The following is a 26322-nucleotide window of genomic DNA, read 5'->3' as shown; positions in this document are numbered from 1 at the left end:
TTCCCTACTTTTCCCATGGCTGGATTGGGAATAGTATATTTTACCTCTTAACAATCCAGCACTTTCCCTACTGTTGCACTGCCTGGACTGGGAATAGTGCATTTTACCCACTCCACAATACAGGGTGTGTGAGAAGAGGACTGTCTTTTGCCACATGTTCTCTGCAGCCGGTGAAATCCAACTTCGAACCCGACCCCCGAAAAACTACTGAATGAACATGGTGCCCTTATCCTTTCTGGAAGGCTGAACGTGGGGCACTGATTATCAGTACATGAGGCCCTGAAACTCCATGTACGCCTGGGACCTGGCGCCCCTGTGGTCGTCCCTGCGAGCCTGGGGCCCACTTGTACTCTGCGTGTGGAGAACTGGAGACCCTACCCTTGAACCAAGAAGCAGGAATAAGCCCGTACCACCACTCTTTAGGAATGATTGCAGAGATGCTCATCCTTAAAAACAACCAGTTCACCATGAATATCCCCGGGTCCGCTGACCTAGGATTCAGTGACCATGCCAGAGACACTAAACTGGACCCAAACAAATGCTTGTGCAAGGAATGAAAGCCCAACTATGAATAATTCCATGCTCCAAAAGACCCAAATCACCTTACCCAACTAGCTCACTTGCTCCCCACCTCATTGCCTCATGTCCCAAGCTGCCCACAACTCTACCTCCACTGCTTTGAGGCACTTAGACCTGATGCACTACAGGCTTGAGAACCCCCCATCCTCAGACATTTGTACTCAATCATTGCCCACCTCCTCTCACACATCTTTAGAAGACAGACTTAGCCGGATGGCACTGGACCTCCAACTACTTAAGGCAGATCTAAAAAGCCTCATAAACATCACCTCAAAATTGGTGACGAACAGAGTGAACATCACTATACCTGAGAAGATCAGGCACAACCAAACCCTAGATTATAATTACTGCGCCAGGCTGAAATCCCACCACACAGACAATGGGATTTAAATGGTCCTGTCTTACCCCCACCTGAATTGGCAAAGATACCCTACCCCAAGGCCGAATTGCGCCAGCACAGGTTGAAGGAGAATCTTATCGATAAGGACATTCATTCCCTCCTCCTCCTATGATCCAACTTACTCCACTAAGAGAGGCAATATGGCCCAAATCCAAACAGTGCCTACTAACCCACACAGAGATACAAGGCACAGGCACAGAGCCGTAAACAAGTCAAACCTTCTGCAAGTGCCTATCACTCAGCCATTCTCAGATGACACCAAAACACACCTGAAATACATGCTACTCAATTGCAGATCAGTTGTGAAACATGCGGCTGACATCGCAGACCTCCTTCTCATTCACAAGCTAGACATACTAATCCTGACTGAAAAATGGCTAAAGGAAGCCTCCTCACCTCCCCATGACCACCTAGTGCCACCTAATCATAACATCATAAGATTAGACAGACCAATCAGAGCTGGTGAAGGTATAGCCTACATACGCAGAAACAATATTGCAGTGAAATAGTCACATAAAATAGACATATCCTCATGTGAATATCTATGTGTTGACATTTGGAGCAATGATAACCCATGGCACAAGCTACACACGAGCTATCACGCTACACAGGACAGCTACATTTTTACAGAACAAATAATGGAAACCATCCCAACTAACACAGGACAATACAACACCCACATCTTCTTAGGTGATTTCAACCTGCACTGGAATTACCCTATTGACCAAGCAGTTAACTGCCTGAAAACCTTCATAGCTGACCTCAATCCGACCCAATTCTGTGTCGGTCCTACCCACAACCTGGGAGTGACCCTGGACCTTATTATTGTCAAGAGTAATGCCATCCAACTGGAATCTATCATCCCTTGTTAATGGACAGACCTTCATCGTTATCATTACAGAACCAGGGACGGCAAAAAAGGGTCAACCAAAGGAACCCAAACAATGGAAAAGGAACATGCATTATACTAACTGGAATGATCTGATATCTGTCAGCAGCAACATCCTGACTCCTCCCTTGGATATGGTGGATGTTCATGAACTAACAAAGCATTATAATAACTCCATGTCGAACATTTTAGACTCAATAGCACCCTTACAGCTAAAAAGAACATCTACCAAACCCTCCAACCCTTGGTTTAATGACAGTCTAGATACAGAAAGACATAAGCTCAGACTAGCTGATCGAGTATGGAGAACCTCACCATCCCTCGAAAACCTTGAAATTCTGAGAGCACGGAGGAGCTTTTTCAACAAACAAATTAGAATCTCAAAAGCAAACTTCTTTAAAAGCCAATTAGACATTGACCTGCAATCTGCTATAGAGCACCGTCCTCGATCTTCTCCCTGTAGCTCTCCCTCGCCCCTGATTGTGGAGACACTATGTCTCTCAGTACACACCACGAAAAAAAGCTATTTGGAGCATATTCAATACTTTGGCTGAGAGGGCCATCCTCAAAATCCTTACAACACTGAAACCCTCAAACCACACCAGCGACCCATTTCCAATGAACGTCTTTAAGAAGGTCAAAAGTTCCCCACTTCCGCTCTGACATAAAAAAGACTATGCCTCGCTACTTCAAGGATCAATAATGGACTGCCTTAAAGCTGGGCAGGTTACCCTCATCTAAAAAAAACAACAGCGGACCTCTCACACCATAACAACTTTTGCCTAATCTCTACAATTCTGGAAATATGCAAAACTCCTCAAAAAATGTGTACATGTACAACTCTGCAACCACATTCAACAATTCAGTTTCCTAGACGAGTTCCAATCAGGCTTCCGCCATGGCCACAGCATGGAAGCAGCACTCACACACATTGTCAATGATGCACTAAAAATGCTGGATCAGAATGAATCCTGCCTTCTCATCCTCCTTGACATATTGTCTGCCTTCGAAACCATCAAACATGACAACCTCCTAGACCCATTTAAATGTAAGATGGGACAATCAGGAACGGATCCCAACTGGTTCACCTCTTTTCTTCAGAACAGAACTCAAGAGGTCAGTATGTCCCAATCCAACCCTTCACATGTCACTCTAGGGGTCGATCAAGGATCTGCCCTCTCACCTACTCTCTTCAAGGTATTCATGGAACCTCTAACCAATCTATCCAACATCTACTACCACATGTACGCAGGTGACACCCATCTGTACCTAAAAATCTCTTCTCCCCGAAGATATTAGGAAACGCTACAAAAAACACAAATATGGCTTACTAGTAACCACCTCAAACTAAATGCTCTCAAAACAGAATTCTTTCTAATTGCCCCACCCAAACGCTCTCCGGACATTGCAGAATGGATGAAACAACTAACAGCACTGAATTGTGTCCTATACATTATAGAGTCAACTAGATCTCTTAGAGTAACACTGGACAAGCATCTGAACATGCAGAAACACATCAACTTTGCCACCAAACGAGAGAACTTCCACATGAGCATCTTAAGAAAAATAAAGCCCTTCCTTCCCCAGGATGACCTCAAGTCTGCAGTTCAAGCTGTAGTGGTAACCAGGTTGGACTGTGGGAGTGCAACCCTTTGTGGCCCACCCAGAGCTACGTTGGTGCCACTAAGGGCCTCTCTTAAATCTGCTGCTAGACTCATTACAGGATCAAAAAGGAACAATCACATCACTATGTACCTGAAATCACTGAACTTGCTTCCATATGAGGTGAGGATTCATTTGAAACTTGACTGCATGACACATAAAGCTCTCCATTTCAACACTCTGAGGTACCTAGAAAAAAAATCTTGAGCTGTCTGGTGGCTTCTGAGCATCTAGAAGCACTGGCTTCCTACTGCTGAAAATTCCATAAAAAGAAAACATATAACCGAACATTCTCAGGCATGGCCCTGAGAATCTGGCACACCCTTCCTCCTGAAATCTTAACGAATCCCTCAATTGCCTAATTCAAGAAAAAAGTCAAAAGGATGCTGATGAACAAAGCCATGCCGTTAAACACATGATCTATATACTCTAGAGCTTGATCAATGCCTTGCCTGCATGCATGCATACACCTCGCAAACTATACTCTTGCTCTGTACTACAGGCTAGGGTCCACCTGGACCCAATGGTTTGCTCTCTACGAGAGATGTCCACACCTTGTCCATGCTCGATGATATTGGGTTACCTGTACACATGTCGCCTTGATAATTGTAAAGAATTCTGATGCCCTGCAAGAGTCATTATTCGTGCTATATAAAACTTTATAAATAAATAAATATGGTGCATTTGTGCCTTTCACTTTGATGCAGGACAGTGCAGCAGGATGACTTACTTCAAATCCCCATAAATGAGGCTCCTATTGTTTCTTACCATATGAAGCCCTGGGTAGGATCTGACACACCCACCAAACAGCGTGACAATCTCACTTTCCACTCACCAACCATATATTTCCTAAAGTCAAATCAGAAAGGACCAATTTGGAAAATGCAATTTCACATAGCAACAGCAGTGAGTTTCTTTTTTGCTTCAGAATATTTAATAATGAATAATATAGAAAGATTGTGTGGGGTGCTGTCATACCTTACCCTCCCTTGCTGCAGCCACTCAACATTACACGGAAACAAACAATGCAGAGCATGAATGTCCTTAAAAAGGGTTAGTTTTTAATGTCAACAAAAATTCATTCATGGACGTTTTAAAGCTTAAAATACATTACAAAGGGCCGCATTATGGATGCCAGTTGGACAAGCATCTGATCGGCATTGTAATGGGAAATAGACCGCCCCACAAGGAGTCTGAGGTTGCATATGCCGAATTACAATGCAACTGCCAGCACAGCAGTTGGGAACATGCCATTCACTGTTGCAACTTGTGCTGCTGGTCGTAAAAGGGCAGTACCACAAGCCGCAATAGTAAAGGGTATGTTTTCAAACATCTATGCACTGTGTGCCGGGCACCTTGTGGTGCTTGGCACATGGTGCATGGATGTTTGGGGGGGCACCACATGCGCCCCCCTGGGCCCGTAGCAGAGTCCCATTCCATCTGCCTTTACATGGCGTTCGGACCGCTATGTAAAGGCAGAGAGAAAAGAAATATTGTAATCCCTATGGCGGTGCCTCTGCAGGCACGGCCCCATTGTAGGGCATTACCCTTCGACGGACGTTCCAATGGCCTCCTTGAGACTGTCGAAGGCTTCAGTCGGTCCCTCCGTCCGATGCCTCTGACTGACCGAATCATAATGTGGCAGTAGGACCGCGGCCCCTGATGTCGGACCAACCGCCACCGAGAGTCCAAAATCATGATCGGGCCCAAAGTTCTGCTACGAGATTCCAAGTTCCAACTATTCAACCTTTCTACCTCATCCAGGGTAGTTGTTTTTTTTAACAATACATTTATTTCGGGCATTGTAACTTTAGTGATTTTCTTCCAGTGAAAAAGTTGCATGACGTTTGGTATATGCTGAATGTTCTTTACCATTACTTGTCTGGAGAATGTACAATTCACTTGCAAGTATGCCATTCATAATTTCCTCCTGTGTGAATACAGTTTTTTGGCACACGCTTGCACTATGCATGCACAAGTCACAAACGGTAAGCACTCAGACATACAAAACGCACACAATAATCTAAACCTTATTTTGCTCTGTTTGTGTCTGGTTTCATAATGAACACTTTTTTTTTTTTAAACACACAAAAAACACATTTTGTCCGATCGGTTAAATTGGTGATCATTTTTAGAGCGGCTGGGTGATGCAAATGTTCTTGCAATGGCCGATCGGTAAAAATGTTGGTGCACAATAGCTTTGCACCACTGGAAATGTTTGTCATCTGACACTTTTCTGACTAAAACTATACATACTACTACATTTTAACATATTGGTTGCAAAACCAATCAATTGTGTCCATTTTGTCTATTTGGCCTTGAACAGAGAGCATCCATTGTTGAATGAGTATAATTTTGGACAAGTCAAATAAGAAACATTTTTCACAAACTGTTTCAATATTTTTCACAAATCAGTCACGATTAGCACAATTCATAAGGAAACAGTTTAGTAATGTAAAAAAATAAACAGTCGCTAAAATAATTGCAGAGCAAGCAGTGCAGGTTTTAGGGGCATATTTACACGCTGGCGATAAAAAATTATCGCCGCTTTTGCGGCCGTTTTTGGCCGAAAAGCGGCAATAATTTTATCGCCTAATTAGCAAGGCCACGTTAACGCGTGAAACCTTGCTTTAGCGTGGGGATTCCTAACGCCCAGCTCTGCATCTCTAATGAGATGCAAAGTGGGCGTTCCTGACCTGACATGACAGGAGAAATGTCGCTAAGCAACATTTCTCCTATCATCAAGCCCCACGCTATGAAGCATAGCGGTAAGAAAAGTAGCGATAACCCCTGTTATCGCTACTTTCCTTACGCCTGATTCAGGACTGACTTAGCCATGATATCCTATGGAAGGTGGATATCATGGCTAAATTTGTGAGTCCCTATCAGCAAGCTAACGCCACACTACATGAGATTATTGCTGGGTTTCCAGCGATAATCTCACGTTAGGCAGTTAGCGTGAGGATTTTTATCGCTCAGGAGATAAGCGTTGCTAATAGCACGCTACCTCAGAGATAAAAATCCATGTTACCCGGCGATAATTATCCTCACACTAAGAGCACTGAGCGATAATTATCGCCGGGTGTTGCTGATATGCCCCTTAGTGCTGCATTCGTTCAGAAATAAAGTTAACATGGTTCTAGTGAACGCATAATCTTAAACCCCAAAAGTTGCTTCAAAGAGTGCACATGGCATGAACGTTAAAGTCAACAGCAAAAAGCCTCTCCTTCTCCTGAAAGTCCATCGATATGAGCACAATCTTGATGCATTTCTTTCTGCTAGTTAGATGAAGATTCAAATAGCCTGTATAATTTCCCAATCTTTCTTTGCTGAACCGGGACAAGGATACAAAGAAATATCGATCAGTGATTATCACAGTAATACCTCGTATATGAGCACTTCTTTCTACCTCAGTGACCACAATTTACACATTTAAAAACAAGACTTGTGTTCTTGATTGTGAGGAAGAACCTTGCCCAGGGTCGGCGAGAGTGCCATTTTCAGCAGAAGAACATTAAAGAGCTTAAGCAGTTAGTAATAGTGTACTTATACTTACAGCAACACAGAATGGAAAGACCGTATCTTTGAAACAGCAGGCACAAGCTGAATCCCTGTGTTTGAGATTAACCTAGAAAAATCGAACAAAATAGGGGTCAGGAAGGCCCAGTGGCGGCTGGTGACATTTGCAAATGGTAAGGCATTAAGGTTGGGTATGATTTGAATGTATCGAGTGAAGCAAGCAAGCTTAGGGCCTTATAATGATTTTGGTCGTATGGGAGTGGGACCACCCCGCTTTCCACACTGCCAAGCCCATGTTTGAACTACCAGCCAGATTAGAAGTTTTTTCCTGTCTGGCGGGCTGTTCTTTGGCGTTCCCAGGGCGGTGCTTATGAAATGGGCATCGCAATGGGAACGTCAAAGGCAGTACCTGCACGGCAGGAACTGCTGCAGTCCATACCCTGCAGGTACTGGTGTGCATGCACACCGAGGGGCACATGTTATGCCCCCGTGTACATCAAATCAATCAATCATTTGTTAAGCGCACTACATGGCGCGCGGCACAAGGGGATACTGTAGGGCCCCCTTTGTTTCCTAACGCCACACTTTTCATGGCGATCGCAACGCCATGAAGAATGTGGCAGTGAAGAACTTGTGATATGCTTGCATATGGCGGCCTCAGGAATGGCGGTTCCCTGGTGGTTGCGGAGACTGCGGTGATCCCAGGGCGGCCCGGCCACCCTACTGGTAATAGGGCAGTGTCAGACCACCATCGTGAGTCAATGTTCTTGCCACAGTAATGTTCAGCATTACAGCCACTGTTAAATCAAACACCAAACCAACAGTTAACACATACTTCTTGTGACTGAAAGTTGTGTTGATAGACTGATTTGATGTAACAAACTCGAAAAGTAAAAAGGTTGCATAGATTTCGGTGACAAACAAAAATTCAGTTTAATTACACTTGGATTTGTTAGCATGTGATAGAACTCATACAGTGAAATTGCTTTAATTTGTTATTTTTTCTATATTCGGGATTAGTGTCTATGCATCTCACAGAGAAAGATTTATCACTCAAGTTACCAGATAAAGTCCTCTCCCCAGAGTATTGTAATACAAATAAATGCAAAACTTCTGCGCACAATTCTACAGTACATGGCTGTCGTTTCATTATGTGCTGTTGCCAATACAAAGTTAAACTAAAGGTTTGCCGTGTCTGTCATGAACTCGTTGCTTCTGTTTAGTTCATGGTTTACAAATTCTTGAGGGTAAACAACGTTTACCACAAATCTTTTTCCCCGCAGGGAATCACAACGCAGTCGTTACAACGACCGCGTTGTGATTCTGCATACCATTACTCTGCAAGTCGGAACAACGACTTGCGGAGGGGGGGAGGTGCTGGATTTAAAATCCAACACCTTCCCTATTGTCCGCACAGACTGGAGTTGGAATAGTAAATTATACTATTCCAACATCCAGAGCCCCCCCTCCGAAAGTCGTTGTTCCGACTTGCGGAGTAATGGTATGCAGAATCACAACGCGGTCGTTGTAACAACCGCGTTGTGATTCATTGCGGGGAAAAAGAATGCGGGATAACAACACACATTCATTCTTGAGTGCTCTTGTGCTCACTTCTGTAGGTTTGTAATTCGCATTACTCAGTTTAATAAATGGATATAAACATTTAATGTTGATGGTTATTTTTCTCTTGTGCGTGTAGATGTGTTTTACTTCTTGGGTTCACTGTTTTCAAATCTTCACTGGCAGGATCCTTTTAATATTAGAATCCACTGTCAAAATACCGAGTGTGAGCTCTGCTCACTGCGAAATAAACTGTCACAAACCATGGAGGAAGGAGGGGTGTGTAATATTTTTTTATAAAACCCTAGGAATCGAGAAATAGCAATATAACGGAGCAGTATTCTCTCTCTCAATACCGATATTTGTTCGAGAGAGCACCCTGCCATCCCATGAAGTTGTTATAATTCAAGTTGACAATGCTGTCCCCTCAGTGACGCTGTGCCCCCATACGCGATTGCTACATTTGTAAACATCGTGGGGCAGATTTACAATAACTGGTGCATCCCTGCATATCAGCAGAGATGCACCAGTTATTCTGCGCCACGGCTCCGCCACCATGTACTCCCAGATGCGTCATGTTGTAAGTACCCCGCACCATGGCGCTGGCTTTGCGCCGCCGCTGCGTCACAAAAGTGATGCAACTGCGGCGTAAAAGAGGTGCAAGGGGTTCGTAAATCTGCCCCCCTGAATATAAACAATGGTCTTCCGGAAAGTGAATTCCGCAGCAGAGGGGAGGTAGAAGCCACCGCAGGGGCGGCTCCTCCGTTGGAGAGGAGGAGCTTTGCCCAGTTTGAAATCCCCAGAACTCCAGAAAAATAAATTGGTTATTTATTACCATTTCATTTTTCTTCCCCATCCCGGAAAGGGCCTCACGACGGGGCAATGCCGCTGCTGAGTGACAGCAGCATGCTACTCAGCAGGGAGGAGGGTGGGCTTGTATGGTACTGTTTGAAGTGCGCATGTGTTTTTGGTCGGCAGTCTTGAGACGGCCAGCCACACTTGCCTACTTTAAACAGCTCTAGCCCACACAGCTGGGGTTAGAGCAAGCCATAGCCTCAACAGTGCTGTAGAATGTCGAGTGAGGCTGCTCCATCCAATCAGGGCCACTCTCTCATGCTGCAAGAGAGCAGCGCCCTGATTGGTCAAGGATGTTGCTGCTGTCAGTTCCATGGGAGAGAAGAGGACCGGAGGAGGATGTTGCGTCACATTCAGGTAAGTTAAGCCTTATTTTATCATTTTATTTTGCTCAGGCACCCCCTGTTGGAAATGCCAGCCACCACTGATGTTCATGTTCATTGTGGGAATTGAACACAAGGAGATACACTAATTTATCTGTCACTGCTTCCCTTGTGAAAACAAGTGAGCGTGAGTATGTTATAACCACCGCACTCTGCCCCACTCCCACCTATATGCAACATTCCCCATACTGTATTCCTCCTCATGCAAAAAGCCAACGTACACTTTTGTCTTGTGGAGGTCATTTGTTGGCCGCAGTTTATTAGGAATACAATGAAAACATGTATATACTTTGCATATTAGGTCATTTTCTTTGGTAGGTTGGGTTTGCGCTCTCTTTACGCGGGGAGGGAGTAGCTTCTGTCCCCGGAGTTAGGCCACAGCTCGCTACCTTGTCCGAATCTTGCTGTGCCCTTCTGTCTGGCGGGGGCTGGGCTGCGAGCGTTTTTTCTGTTTGCTACCCCCCTCTTTGGCAGGCCAACTCACCCAGCCATGAGGCATCCCAAAGTGAGTGGTCCTAAACGCTGCCCTTAGGCCAACTCACCCAGCCGTGAGGCATCCCAAGGTGAGTGGTCATACTCTGGCACACAGCCCTCCGGTGTGTCTCTGTCCCAACCATTATCTGCGTAGTTCTTTGCCATGCCCTCCGGGAGGCTTACGTCTCCCGGCGGCTCCCCCCAACTACTTCCTACGCCCTTTCATTTGCAACCTGCTAAAGCCATGGCACTCCAAAGGTTTCACCAAAACATACCCATGCCTTCCTCTGACAGGTGTACTCCATCCTTGGCATAGAATTCCAGGCAGCCTGTGTGGATGAGCCTGTGCCTGACAGTTGCCAGACCATTTGTTCTGCAGAATTTGCTCACTGTGAGGGTCAGCTTTTTACGGGAATTCTCGACTGCCTTCTGGGAATCCGCCCCGCGCCATTCTTTTCTGCTGATCAGCTCTGACCAGATAATTGGGTGTTCCCGAAGGCCCTTACTGCCTCCGTGAGGTCTCTCTGGATATCGTGGAGGAGTGCCTTCCTCCCAAGTCTGGCCAAATCGTTACCCCTAGGTGAATGATTAACACATCAGGATGCCATGCAGTGTCTGCCCGCATGTCTCTGAGGGTCGCTGGCAGCTGCTCCCATTTCATTCCAGGCTACCCAAACCACCGTATGTAGGTGTCCACTGGTCGTCCTTTCTTCGTGTGCCCCCCCCGCCACCACCAGGCTTGCATCTGCATTACAAACGAGTGCCCCACCACCCACACCAGGCGTGATCTCCTACTTGTCAAAGCAACGAAACAAGTCACTCCCATGTTTACCCTGGTGTGTCTTGTGGGTCAAAGCAGCTGGGGCCTCACGTAGGTCTTGTATGCCCGTGACCTCCACCTCTCCACTGCATGTAGCCCGGCTTCGCTCATCCCTTGCTGTGCGGCAGTCGTAGACGCCCCTATCCGGAATGAATGGGACCCAAAACCTGCCGGGGCAACCCAGCCTTGCTAAGTACGAGGCGCATGATTGCTGTAAACTGGGATTTGCTCAGTTGCGTTCTGTCCCTGTGTTTGAACAGGGCCCCCCCCCCAGCCAGTCGCACCACCATAAAGGCGAGCAGGCAACACACCGCGCAACAGCTCTGCTTCTCAATGCATTGTAGCCTTATTATTGCTCCTCTCCCTGCTTGGTCTGTTTTCGACCGCCTTAGTAGAATCTCAAGTCCCTTAGCTGTGGGGGTCACATCGCCTGCCTGCAAACAGCGCTCTGCCGGGCCCACCCTCAAGGGTGCTACTAACTCGCTAAGGCGTAACGCCCCAAAGAAGGCGGTGGCAAATGTGGCCCTAAACAGCAGGTGCTCAAAGTCATCCGTTTTTATGCCCCTTTGTGTCCCCAGCCACAAAAGATGCTTTGTGAAGTCTATCGGGCGCCTGGTATCCTCCTTTGGGCCCTTTTCGTCTCCACCCCTTCATAGCTGCTTTGATGTAGTGAGAAGCCACTTGATCCTGACCGGTCTCCAATTTTGCATAGTGTGCCACGGCGGATAGGTGGGCCTGCGCCCATGATCTGGACTTCTTGGACTTAAATGCCCACTGTATGGATTGTTTGGGGGCCCTGCGCGTGTCCCCCACATCGCCCAGAGACTGTGTCCCCCCTACCCTCATTACTGTCTCCATGTATTTCTTATATCTCCTGGCTGCTTCGGGAGTGAGTGCATGGCAGACCAGCTCTGATAAGTCAATCCCGCCAGGTCCCACAGCTGGCTCGGGAAAGGGGTCATGTTCTGTTCTGACCTGGGCGCCAACTCCCTGAACCTGTCCGTCTGGGCTCTGGACAGGGCGTCAGCCACTTCGTTTTCCACCCCCGGGAAGTGGCGTGCTCACAGGTCTATGTTGCCTTCCAGCTGTAATCTAACCAGTTGGCGCATTAGTCGCAGAGTGTCTGGGAATCTAGCTGATCCCCTATTAATGGACTGTACTACGCCCTTGTTGTCTGACCATAGTGTTAGTTTCATGTTCTGCAACTCTTTCCCCCAGATTATCAGTGCCACTATGATGGGGAACAACTCTAGAAAGTTAATATTGCTGGTTATGCCCTGTCTGTGCCACTTGCCGGGCCACTGTCCTGCGCACCATTTCTCTCATAGGATCGCCCCGAACCCTTTGCTGCCAGATGCGTCTGTGTACAGCTCGATCTGTTTGTTAGACACCCAACCTTCCCTCCAGATCAGTAAGCCGTTGAAATCTGCCAGAAAGGTGTCCCACATTGCCAAGTCCTTCTTGACTTCCGCCCCGAGCCTGACGTGGTGGTGCTTCTGTGTAAGCCCGCATGTCAATTGTGTCAATCGTCTGGCGAATACCCTGCCTGCTGGGATTACCCTGGTTGCAAAGTTAAGCTTGCCTATTAGCCTCTGGAGGTCCCTCAGCGTCGCCTTTTCTCGCCTGCATAGGCTCCTAATGTCCCGTCTGAAGTCCTCTACTTTTTCTGGGGAGAGCCTGGATGTACCGGCAACGGAATCTAGCTCTATTCCTAGGAATGTGATTCTCGTTGCCGGACCCTCTGTTGTCCAAGTAATGGAGCTTCCAGCCTGCCGGATGCCTATCGTGCAGTGCCCATTAAATAAAGGTGCTGAACATTTCAAAGTAAGCACATGATACTGAACACCCCATCGGCATTGCCTTGTCGATGTAGAGTTTCCCCTCCCACTGGAAACCCAACAGGTGAAAGCTTGAGGGGTGACCTGGCAGTAGGCGAAAAGCAGACTCGATGTCCGCTTTCGCCATGAGGGTCCCTCGGCCAGTTGCCCTAACAAGGTCTATGGCATCGTCTATCGTGGCGTAACTCACTGAACAGACATCTGAGCTGATCCCATCGTTCACTGACGTTCCCTCTGGGAATGATAAGTGGTGGATTAGTCGTTATTGCCCTTGCTCCTTCTTGGGACCCACCCCTAAAGGAGAGCTCACCAACCACTTGCTCATCTGTATGGGGAGGGGGCCCTCTACCTAATAGCCTCTCCTTCTCTATTTTCTTTGTCACTGCCCCCGGGTGCTGCAGTGCGGATTTTAAGTTTTTCTTGCTGCCTGGGGGAGGGGGTCCGTGAACAGGATGGGGAAACCTTCTTCGAAGTCTCCGTGTCTGCCTTGTTGTGGTATCTGTTGGCTAGCTCGCCCAATTTATGTGTGTTAATGGGGCACCACGCTAGCCTTAATCTTTGATGTCTTGATGTCCCCATGGTGCCCCCTGTGTCTGACTCCCTACTTCTTTCTCTCTTTTTTGTCTCCTTTGTGGTCCTTTTTGCGCTGGCATCCTGCTACTGGGTGCCCTCCTCCACATGAGATAGCACATGTGCTGGAATTTACATGCAGCACTGTAGGTGCATTGATTCACCTCGAACTTCCAGCATATTGCCGGTGGCCCGCTAGTGTGCATTGTCTTCCCTGAGCCAAATTGTTTGGGTCTTTGAAACGGCCTCCCCTTCCCTCTGTGAAAGTTCCCGCGAAAGGACTGATCGCTCCTGCCTGCCCATGTCTTCGCCTCTCTCTCTACCATCATTTTGTGGATGAAACCGGAGACATCCTCCTCATTCCACTCCATCTCCTCGTGAGTCTGCATCTTTAGCCTGAACCCTTTATCGTACTCTAGCCATGCGTCACCCGGAAATTGCCTTTGTGCATTATGGATGTTGGCTTCATACAGCCAGAGGTCGGCTGCGCAGCGCGGGAATTTCTGCACTATTATACAAGCCATAATTCGAAATGCATCCAACCAATTGTCAAACTTCCTCTCTTTACGCTCCTTCCACCTCTCCCTTTTATCCTCATCCTTTTTATTGCAGGTAGTTAGGTCCAGTTCTTCTAGCTGTATTACTAGCAGTGAGAAGATGTCAATGAATTCTTTTCTCCAAATTCTTTCTTTGACTGCTAGCAGTATGAGGCTTGCTAGCCCTGTAGCCCTGGTGGTCACAGATGCTGGCCCGGGCGAGGGCCGTGCATATGGTTCTGGTGTATATGCTGCGGTGAGACGGTTGCTTGCTATGGTCGCGCTCCCCCACGTCGCTATCGGTGACCCTTCTTCTCCCCCGACCTCTGTCGTGCCCTGGCCCCATAAGGAGTTCTGGCGCACATGCCCTGGGTCTATTAGGTGCCAAGGCAACCCAGGACCCCCTCTTCTGCTAGGGCTCCTGTTGCCCCTATTCCCCATATGCCATTCTGCCTCTCTTTAGCTAGTGCCCCCGCTGCCCCTGTTCCCTGTTGGCCTAACCCTTTCAACAAAAGTGATGCCATTGTTCTCAGGCATTCTGAGACGATTGCGCTTATATGCTCACCACTTGCAGGTGCGTCCCTGGTCCCAACGCTTGGTCCCGCCACCGCAGTGCTGGCTGTAGGTGGCCGGGCCATCTTCTGAGGTGCTTTCCTGTGGGTCACTGCTTCCGCGAGCTTTGCTGGTGCCCTCCGTTTGCGTTTGGCTGCCAGTGCGCTGATGTCATCTTGTTCCTAGTTGTTCGGCCCCTCTCCGGCTTTGTCCCCCAGGTGGGGCTGCAGCCAGTCGCTTCCATAGATCTCAGAGGCTGCTCGTATCCTTTGCAGTAGGTCGTTCAACTCCTCCTGCCGCCTTTGGCCTCTCTTAGCCATCTTCTGTGTTGCTTATGGGCTGCCTGGGCTATGATAGAGCATGGCTTTCCCCCGCTCATTCGCTGGCTCACTTGCTTTGGCACTCACTGCTTCCTTCCAGACTGATCCTGATGTCTGTTTAGGTGCAGACCAGGTGGTATGCCCAGGCGGGGTGCTGCCGCTGAGTAATGCACCAAATATACTGTATCCCTTGAATGGCCTGGGCTGGGTGCTGCTGCCGTATTATGCACCAATTCCCGGCAACTAAGTCCCGCAGCGCTCACCGCTGCGCGACCGGGACACCTGCTCCGTAGGAAAACAGCAGATTTTTTAACTTGCCTTGTCCTTTAAATGTTCTCCGTGCGCTCGCTGGGTCCGCAGCAATCGCCGCACACTCCACAACAGCTGATTTTCAATTGCCTGGTTCCTTCCCTGATCTCCGTGCCCTTGCCGGGTTTGCGACGATCGGCACACACCCAGTTGATTCTTCCTCCCGCTTCCGTCTCCGGCCCCTGCGAGTTGGATGGCGTGCTCGGCTACAGCGGGTCTGCGATGGGCGGGGAGGTGGCGGTTACGGTACCTTACTGCTGCGCTGCCCCAGGCAAGGGAAGCAAGATAGTAAACCTCACGCTTCCGCTGGACACCGGGTGGGCTCCGGTTGTCCCCTTACTCCAGCCGCAGACCTCTGCCGTTCGCTCACCGCTCCGCGAACTTCCCACGATGGACTTCTTCGACAAGACTACTACAGAGAGCACCGGGGTGGGCACCTGGTTGCCCTCCTCTCCCGACTCAGCACAGACAGGGCTTCGCCTGCTGCTGTCGTCACGCCGGATCGTCCCCAGGTACAAAAAAGGTTCTTGCGTCGGTGCTGCTCCCCGCTCCGTGAAGATAGGAGCTTACCTGGGGGAGCAGTGCTTATATCCCCCCCTTGCATTCCCACCTAGGTGGGTGCTTTCCCCCAAATGGGGGGTTCGTATGCCGCCTAGGCCCCCATTGGCAGGGGTGGCCGGCGCCTCTTCGGCGGCCACCGTGGGGGGGCAAGGGTGTTTCTCGTACTTCGGCGCTTTGCGCGCCAAAAACTGGCCGAAAACTGGTTTTGTCCAGGTGCGCGGCGATCGTTATGGCGCCGGCTCTCTAGCCAGCTTCGGGGGCAGCCTCTGCAAGAATGCTCTAATAAAGGAGTCGACGCTGGGGGGGCACCTAACATTTGTGATACTCGGTGTCACTGCAACTGCTGCACTACTGGCAGCTACTCTACCACATATAGTGATAATAATAAACTGGGAGGGATGGAGTTTCTCACACACACAACATATCTATCTTCAAATGTAGAGCTATGGCCTTAATGCACCGACATAGCTCATAGGTTTCAAACCTGTGCCCTGTAATGGCGAATACCTAAATTACCTATTCATCAAAAATTATGCCAGCACTATACTGGGGGCTCTCAATCGCACCCACCGTAATCAAACCTGTATCACCATAACTTGTATGCAACACATGCATGATTTACAGGTGACACTTTACTCATAATTCCACTAAACAACTCGGCTCTATGATAAACTTTCTCTTGCAAAGTCAAATATGCATTGACAAACCCAATAGGTTTCACCTTTATAATGCAAGTGCCACGATATTGGCTTAGCCAATATTTGTATTGTTTAAAAAAGTATACATTTTCAGATACTTTTCACTCCGGAAATTCCGAACAGAAATTAAAAAGAATAGGTATGTGTCATAATGTAAAGGGGAACAGTTTTCAAGGTCTAATATACTTTCCTTAGGAATCAGCCATTTGCTCCTCTTCTGGGGCAGCCTGGAGAGCAGATTAATGGGCCTTGAGGAGAAATGTCATGCTTTCGACACCTTCTGCCTCAGTGTCATCCGAGTGCAGCAGATGGCCCTTCCTCTAACCACATAAAAACCCTTCTATGTAATAGCTTGTGCTTTCAAGCAATAAGTAGAATGCAGGAGATAAAACAAAGCAGTTCTTAAAGTCTGCTTTTAGCCACACCTCTACACAAATAACAGATCAGTGGGGAGGGGCAAGAAGCAACACGGTGCAGGGGCAGTAGAGAGGCAAGCAGCACACAAGGAAGCTAGAAAACTCATTGAGTGCTGAAAAAAAAAGAAAAACACTGTTCCCTAATTGTGGACAGTTGGAGGATACAAGTCAGCCAATAAAAAGGAACAGAAAGAGGCTATGCTTCAGCGAAGGGAAAACACAAGAAGAGGAAGCAAGACATCAAATAAGAAGCAAGCAAATGAGAGTGACAATAAAACCAACCAAAAGTGAGCTATGGGCAGGCACTAAGCCCACCGTAAGTTCACGATAGGTCTTCACAACCAGGCAGGTTGCTCTATCAAGTAGATGTGGCCTGAAAATAGTGAGTGGCTTCTAACTGGAGTTCTATGAAATATTGTGATACCAACATCTGAGTGGCAGAACTAAAAGTGCATGGTGTGAACACACATCTCTAAAACTCATTAAGCAACACAAATAGGTGGCAGAATGTGAAGCTAGTTTTTGCAAGGGGAGACCTTTGTACAGGAATGTAAGGTAAGGTAAAGTGTATTGTACACGTTAAGGACAACTATAACAATACAGAAAGAAAAAAATAGTTTGCTGTGTCATTGTACTTCCGCCAACTCTCTAATAGAATTTCAGGCCTGAGCTTGAAATCGGATATACTTCTGCAGCTGACTCTTTCAGTCCACGATTACTCCCATGTGAACAAATTGAAAGACTCTGATGTTCTGCATGTGGGTTCCTTGCCTCACTGGATAAAGGACTCAGGACTGCATCAGTCTATATGAAGCACATCATATGAAGACAAGTGGTCCATGGCGGGGTGGGGGTGTAGCGCTGCAATCATTTACTGCCCATTGATTTCAGTCAGCATGCCAAATCCCTTCGGCATTCCCTTCGCATCCAGAGAAACCCATTCCTTTTGTTTCTGTGCAGGCTGGGTCCAATATAGTTGCTTCTACTCAAGAGATGATATGGTAATTTGTGCAGGCAGCCCTGTCAGAGATTGAGAACATCATGAAAGCCTTCCACTTTGCCTACAGCTATTCTGTCTCAAGGTTTGACTACCTTTTTGTAATGAAGATGCCAACCACCTTTTCCTGATGGTGTTCCATCCTTTGCTTAGTCAACAGTTTTGAGTCTTTTGAGGGATATTGGGAGGGAGATGTTATGATGGATTTATTTTTGAGGACTTCCCTGTATTTTTTAATGATTGGTTTGGATTTCAGAGGATGTTTGCAGGACTGGATTGTTTTCCTGTCAAGCCAGATGTTTTAATTCACTCTGTGCTAAAGTCATGCCTTGCTTTGTAGTTTCATTGGAACTCTCCCTTCATCTTGTTGAAAGAACTGAGGAGGATTCTTAAGAGGGGTTGACATTGTATTTGTCTGATCCAATGAAAGTTGAAGCAGGACCATCTAACAGTTACAAGATCGATTAAATATTGTGTGTGTGCATGTGTACATTCACTAATAGGTATGTTACTTTGACCTATGTGGGAAGCAACAGATTGCTGAGCAATGGGTAGGAGTTATAATTAAAATGCAAGTCCTACTGACTTTTCAGCTACTGGTGGTTCAAGTCTGATGTCAGCAGGGATGTGATTCCAGAACCAGGATATATAGCTATAATAGGCTTGCTTTCTGTTATTTCCTTCTTGCAACTCTAGGTATTCGGTGTGGCAGTGTCCTGGATACTGGTTTGATATTGCCCACCTTTAGGTGGTTCGTTTCTTGAACAGGTGTTTTGGTTTGTCTATACTGATTGTGTTGTGGCTTATGTACCTTGAAGATCATACAGGTCTGGAGAGAAAGTCAATGTAGTTCCTTGACTATTGGGGAGATGTGGCAACATTTCTTCAGTCCCTTTATGAACTGCACTGCAAAGTGAAGGATACTGTGAGCCAAGGTGATGTCTGGGAGATTGTTGAACAAGCATAGTATATATCCAGATGAGAGATAAGGGCTTGCACTGATGTTCTGAAACATGTTGCTGGAAGAAAGGGTGTTCTATTCTTCAGGTGGGATAGTTGGCAACAAGATGTCTTGGTTTGATCTGCTCTTTAAATGAGAGGTTTCTATCAAAGGTGAATCCAAGTGATTAAGAATTGTTTATCTACTCAGGGGACAAACCATCTAGATTTATTTTGCAGACCCATGCTGGAATCTTTGGTTATTTGGAACTATTGGCAAAAAGAAGAATGCAGTGTTTTTTAGGTTGCGATTTAGGTAGTATTTTTGTATCAAATCTGAATTAGCTTTAGGCAGGCTTTGAATTAGTCAATATCATTGATGGACAGATATTGAAGTAGGGTTAAGTTACATCAGTGTACTGGTGATCTTGATGCTGTTGTCTTTGTGTGTCAACCTGAGTGGTTCAATTATCTGTTTGACAATCAGGGACATTTCTGGGATGCTGTGATTCCTTTCTGTAAAAAAGGATGGAGGTTGCCTACATAGGAGGTGAACCATTGCAAGACTGTGGCAGAGAAGCCAATACTTCTTTCCATGATGAAGACTAATACTTGGTGGTCAACTGTGTTAAAGGCCACAGAAAAGTTAAGATGGATCAGAAGGCAGGGATTGTTACTGCCACTGATGAGGAGGGTGTAATTGACTACGGGAGGAATAACTATAGTGTAGTCTGAATCCAGTTTCATTGTATTGTGGGATATTGTTCTTGCTAATATGCTCCTCAAACTAGGTGGAAATTGCTTTTATATGATGTTTTACTATAATATACAGGTGGATGATGATGCAGAAATAAGCAAGACCATCTGAGACCAGGGTTAGTTTTTTCATCAGGGTGGGGGAATCTGTCTTGTTTTAATAAAATGTTTTGTGACTGAAGAAGGCATTGATAATGTTGGGGAGGGGTGTGAGGAATTTTCCAAAAAATGATTTCATGATGGATTAAGGTAGGATGTGATCTTCACAGGAGATGGTCTCAAGCGAATTCAAGAAGTTGATGAGATAGAAATTTGAAAGCAATTCCTTCGAGTTTAGAACAATGATGATCGAAAAAGCTATGTGTTAGACCTGACATCCTTGGTGTGATATTCCCCCAAACCTTTTGCCTTCAGCCTTCCTGTTTTCTGACTTTCATTTTTTGTTGGCATTAGAACTCTGTGCACTTTACCAAGGCTACCAGTGCTAAAGTACTTGTGCGCACTCCCTAAAACATGGCAAAATTGCTCTACACCTAATTGCAACATTTTAATTACTTGTATGTTTCTAGTATATATTACTACCTGGTACCTAGGGCCTATAAAGTAAATTGTACTAGTGGGACTCAATACTCATTGTGCCACCCTCTAAAGTAGCACCTTAAAACATGTCTCAGACCTGCAACTGCAACCTGTAATGTAGTTTTAAGCTGCCAAATTGACCTGGCAAAAACTCTTTTACCAGACCTAAACCATCTGTTTTATCATATATAAGTCACCCCTAGGGTAGGCCCTAAAAAGCCCAAATAGAAGGGTGCGCTGTATTTAAAAAGTATGACATATGTTATTATTATATTTTACATGTCCTGGTAGTGAAAAAAACTCCTAAATATATTTTACACTACTGTAAGGCCTACCTGTCCCTTAGGATAACATTGGGTTACCTTATTACATTTAATAAGTTCTAACATTTGATTGGGAGCAGGTACAAATGTCATGTTTAGGCCCAAATGAATTATAATTTAAAATCCTCTTTAATGGTAAAGTTTGATTTAAAGTCATAATTCTGAAAATGCCACTTTTAGAAGTTGTACAAAAAGGGGGTGGTGATGGACGGAGCATCAGACCCAATCAAACACTCACACCCAGTCAACAGATCTGGGTTTGATCCATCACCGTTCTTTAGCCCACTCTGCCACCCCAGTTCAGACATGGCCATATGCAAATCAGTCTGACCCTGTGCCTCATGGGAACAGTCCAGCCCGAACTGCCAAGCCATGCCTTCCCTGGACCGGAAACAAGCTTCCTAGGACCGGTTTCTGGCATCCCAGTTGGCAGGGTATGCTCAGACGTGAGTCCCTTGCTCACTTTGCCACTGGATTCAAGCAAGCCTGGCTGAAGACGGCTGAAATGCCAGAAACCGGTCCTAGGAAGCTTGTTTCCGGTCCAGGGAAGGCATGGCTTGGCAGTTCGGGCTGGACTGTTCCCATGAGGCACAGGGTCAGACTGATTTGCATATGGCCATGTCTGAACTGGGGTGGCAGAGTGGGCTAAAGAACGGTGATGGATCATACCCAGATCTGTTGACTGGGTGTGAGTGTTTGATTGGTTCTGATGCTCTGTCCATCACCACCCCCTTTTGTACCACTTTGTTCGCCATATGTTGGCAGGGTATGCTCAGACGTGAGTCCCTTGCTCACTTTGCCACTGGATTCAAGCAAGTTTGGCTGAAGACGGCTGAAATGCCAGAAACCGGTCCTAGGAAGCTTGTTTCCGGTCCAGGGAAGGCATGGCTTGGCAGTTCGGGCTGGACTGTTCCCATGAGGCACAGGGTCAGACTGATTTGCATATGGCCATGTCTGAACTGGGGTGGCAGAGTGGGCTAAAGAACGGTGATGGATCAAACTCAGATCTGTTGACTGGGTGTGAGTGTTTGATTGGTTCTGATGCTCTGTCCATCACCACCCCCTTTTGTACCACTTTTAGAAGTTGCCATTTTCCTGCCATAGCCATTCTGTGCCTCTGCCAGTGTCCGGGGTCACATAACTGGGAATGCATCTGCTGTTGGGGCTTGTGTATTCATGCCAGACAGTGAGAGAAAGGGGACTGAATGTAGGCAGGATGGGCCATTTTACCAGGATTGATGGAGGCAGGGCTGTTCCCTGTCCCACTTACATATCAAAGGGTTACCTCCAGTACACACTGAAAAGAACCTGATGCACATCATTTGTCACCCTAAATGTCTTGGAACCTTGAAAGGGGAAGGGAAGAACTTTCTATAACCAGATGTGGGGGTAGCCTGGAAGAGTACCCCACTTCAAAGGCTGGAACCAGTATAAATATTGAACCCTTTCAACACTTCTTCAGTACACTCCTAGACCTATGTAAGTCTTCAGAAGGACTGCCTGGACCCCATGAGGACTGCCCTGTTGTCTGAGGCCTGGCTGGCATCAGATTGGACTGCCCTGCTTGAACCCAGGACTAAGAGAGTGACTCCCAGGGCTAGTTGGCTAGTATCCTGTGTGAGCTACAGACACAGAACAAACTCCAGAGCCCTTGAACTCCACAACTGCTGGAGTGAGTATCAACCCCCAAATAGGGAACCCAGGGTCCTGGACCTGGGCTAGTGGTATTGGAGGTGCTACTCCAGCCTAACCATAAAAGTTGGGAATTAAAAAATGTTTTACTGAAAGTGTCTGAAGAACTGACAGAAGACTAGGTCCTACCTGCCAGCCGATCCACCCAAAGAGCATCACCAGCCTGAATTTGTGGCAGCTCCCATTACGTTCTTTTCTGCAGCAGCAAATCCTGCTATTCGGTACCTTTGAGTGACAGTCTCCAGCTCACGGATCCCTCTTCAGCTTTTGCTTACAGATTAGTCTCACCAGAGGATTTCAACTTCCACGCAGTTGTCTAATACCAAAGGTAAAATTATTTTCTTGGCTCAACAGCAACAAGCAACAAGCTCCCCATCAATGAGACCTCATCTAGCACTCCCTGGTGATGATGATACCTACTCAGATACAGCCTTCTGCCTTTCCCTATTGAACTCTAACGTCGCATGGACTTTTCTCCCGAACATTTTCCGAAGACTGAAGGACAGACAAGACTGGGCTCCATCCACCACATGTATCCAACCCGTGCTCCATCGTGGTTGCCCTTAACTTTTGATTTTGCCCTTTGAACTTGTGTGCTTTGATCTTTTAGGCACTAGATTGTCAATAAAAACATAAAAAATTCTCAACTTCGGTTCTAATAATTGGACTTAATTTGTTTGGGTGTCATTTTATTTATCACATTTTTCTCAATTTTTCTAAATTGGTGTGGGAGTTTTCTTGCATGGGATTTTCACTTCTTTACTGTTTGTGTGCTGCATACATACTTTTACCATTGCCTCTAAGTAATGCCTCACTGCTTTTGTGCCAAGCTACCAGAGGGTTAAGCACAGGCTAATTAAGTGACTCTTCGTGGTTTAGGCTGCCCAGGATTGTATCTGTTTCTTGATAAAGGCTCACACACCCCTCTAACAGCCCAATTTCTCACAGTACCCTTGAAGCAAAATACCTATCCTATATAACACCTATACTAGCTACCATGCAAACACCCTTGCATTGTGGTGCAAAGGTGTATGTGTGGCATTATGGAACGATCAGGATAGTGCCATATCTCTGTAGATATTGTAATTTACTGCTCTCTCCTCCGCATGCAATACAGCAACTTAAGGTGCATCTGTGTGTTCCATGACATCTTTCTAAGCCTAGGCTTACGTGTATAGAGTTGGTAGTAACTATAGGGTGTACTGTGGCTGGCAATGCTATCGGTTCACGGGGAAGTGTCAATTTTAGGGCCACATTTATGACCCAGTTAGTGTTGCTCCTTCACCATGTAACATGGTGCAAGAGCGAAGCAAATCACACGTCATATTTTTTAAGCCAAGCCACTCAACTATGACTGGCTTTCAATGGTTTAAAATTCTGAAATAATGCACTGGAGTGCAAATTGCTGTGTTGCATTACTCTTCACAAGGAAGGCATTCCATGGGTTTTGCATGGGCGTTCACCTCCCCAGGTTAAGCGTAATTACGAGAAATCTCTTTATTTATCCTCGTTTGTTCCTCCTTCTGTGTGTGTAACATTCTGCAGCACACAAAGAAAGAGGAGAGAGCCCCTCAGGATTGTTTTTGTGCAAGAGTGCCTTCATTGGCCGTAGGCTGCCCATTGTATGCAAATGCAGAGGAAAAAGTCCAGAATGCACCATATTCCTTAAATACAGGGCATTCCTGCCTTTTCCCAGTGACGCAGCACAGCAAGGTGACTTGCTGCGCTGTACTGCGCCACTATTTATAAATGTGCCCCTTAGATCTTAGTGACAGCATAAGTCAAAAGTACAGGTGTAGATCTATTGGTGTTCTGTCATCAGAGGTTGCAAATTGCATCTGATGAGATCAAATGTTGCTTGAGAAACGTCACCTCCATTTTGTATGTATACAGGGGCTTATTTACAAACCCCTTGTGCCGCTGGTACGTCACATTGTGTGATGCAGCGGTGGAGCAACCTGCTGCCTGATATTCACAAGGACATGTAAAGCCACCCTGCGTGGCTTTACGTGTGCTTGTAAATATCACCCCTTCCCATGCAACACTTTGCGTGTAAAGGGCATGACGTGGGTGTTTCTGTGGGTGTTCCAACACAACACCCATGTATTCTGATGCATTTCCAGATTTATGAGAAATTGTAACCCTGGAAATTCCTCCAAATGCTAAGCCACCCAAGGGGTGGCATAGCGATGCGCAACGAGGAGAAAAGTTTACATTTCTCCTCTCTTTTTTCCTCTTTCAATGTGTGCTGCATTCTACAACATGCATGGAAAGAGGAAATCACCTCAATTGATTGTTTGTTTGCAGGAAGCGGTTCCTTCCTGCATAAAAACAATCTTCCCATGATGCAGGCATCCTTGCACCACGAATGCAAGGGTGCGTGTGCTGGCGTATGGCAGGCGATTGTGCGCCAGTGCAGGGGAAAGCACAGGGATGATACATATTGTAAATATGTTGCATCCCTGTGCTTTGAAAGTGACCCATTGGGGCGCAGCCACATGTAGATATGGTCCTTAGTTTCCAAAGTTGTTGGCAAGCCTGTGTCTCTGTTGTAAGCAGAATTATAGGGTTTTGTAAAAGCTGCATTTCTGGGGAGTACAATAGAGTGAGGTCAGCCTGATTTGTCATCACCTCACTTTTCAAGCCGAGACAGTGTTACACACTGGATTTATATGTTTTGAGCCCTAAATGTTCTTGTTGATTACTACTATTTGAAGACGGTATGGGTCTACAAAATCCATTTCCACTACCACATGCAGGACTAGGGGGATAGTATGACACCAGCAATAGTTTAAATGTGCCTGCCCGCATGTGTAGAATAGTTTGAGGTCCTGAACTCCAACCCTCCCTTTCGGCTGGGTCTTGTTAGTGTGTCTCATTTGACTCTAGTGGCTTGCCACCCCACACTAGCTGGGATAATATTGACCTTAATGTGGCGAAAGCAACTGTAGTATGGGATAAACTGGTATGTGTTCAAATAGATGTAGAAATGTGTGCAGAACTAACGTTGTGATTGGTGCAATGTTGCCAACTTTTGTTAGAAGAAGTTTGATCCAGTGATCTATTTGTTCTATCAGGGTTGCCATTGCTGCGCCATCGTTCTTTTTGCTGTGTCAATTTCTCTGGATTCCGATTCCAAGTCATTTTACTGATGAGATTAATCAAAATAATACATATTTTATGAAGTAAGTGGTAATGAGAACAGCACTGAATTGTCCCAGTTTATCGTTAGAACTGAGATTGCAACAAATTTTAAAAACAAGCCACCTACGCCGCTGGGTAATGGGAAAACGTGACGTACTGGTGACGCAAGGGGCTTGTAAATATGCCCCTCAGTTTTGATGATAGGTGATGAGTTGGTATTTGGCTCTTTAATAAACAGGGTAACATCACCTGCATATAAGTGAAGTGAGAATGAATCCTGCTCTGCTAGTGTTTCCATTCGCATAGCAGAATGCACCAACCCCAAGGGCGTGTTTAATATAAATTACAGCCTAGTGGTGGTCTCATTTCAGAATCCAATCTTGTTTCCATAAATCACTGTAGTCTTTTCCAAAATAACAGGTTTTCTCTTATTCTTTAATCAGTTTCATTTGACGTGGTATCAAAAACACCCTTAATCCATATCATCAAATGTATATGATGCGATATCAAAAACAACCAAAACTTGCTTATGGGTAACCCTTTTTTTCAAAGCTCACATTATTTCAATGTACGAAATTGGTCCAGTATATTGTATTCAATAACCCTGTAGATTATTTTAAGAAGAATCAATCAACAATGATATTTGTATGCGCAGTCCTTCCTTACTAATTGTAAACCGTCTTTATCACTCCCCACTTTAGGTCTGAGGAGCTTGTGTGCCCAGCGTCTGTAGTGTCTCAATGGTCCTGGTTGGAGTCATAGGGGCATATTTATAATAACTGACGCCTCCCTACATATCAGCAGGGATGCACCAGTTATTTTGCGCCCCAGCTCCGCCATCATGGATGCGCCGCATTTATAATGCGGCGCACCATGGGGCAAAAACGGCACAGATACGTCACGCATCTGTGCCGTAAAAGTGGCGCACTGCTGGAGTTGCGTCGCAAGAGC

The 26322-nt window shown here is 46.3% G+C and overlaps 1 protein-coding gene across 1 annotated transcript in view; it reads right to left on the bottom strand.

The window, feature by feature from the left end:
* FSHR (follicle stimulating hormone receptor) overlaps window positions 1-26322 on the bottom strand; it is a 2004148-nt gene that overhangs the window by 523105 nt on the left and 1454721 nt on the right. The window contains exon 5 of the mRNA XM_085609366.1: window positions 7087-7158. Coding sequence (XP_085465492.1) covers window positions 7087-7158 — 72 coding nt within the window. The remainder of the gene's footprint in view (window positions 1-7086; window positions 7159-26322) is intronic.

The sequence above is a fragment of the Triturus cristatus genome, chromosome 6 (genome assembly GCF_964204655.1).
Source record: "Triturus cristatus chromosome 6, aTriCri1.1, whole genome shotgun sequence".
Classification (NCBI taxonomy): domain Eukaryota; kingdom Metazoa; phylum Chordata; class Amphibia; order Caudata; family Salamandridae; genus Triturus; species Triturus cristatus.
Note: the sequence above shows the minus strand (reverse complement) of the source record. Positions and strands in the feature narration are given on the sequence as shown.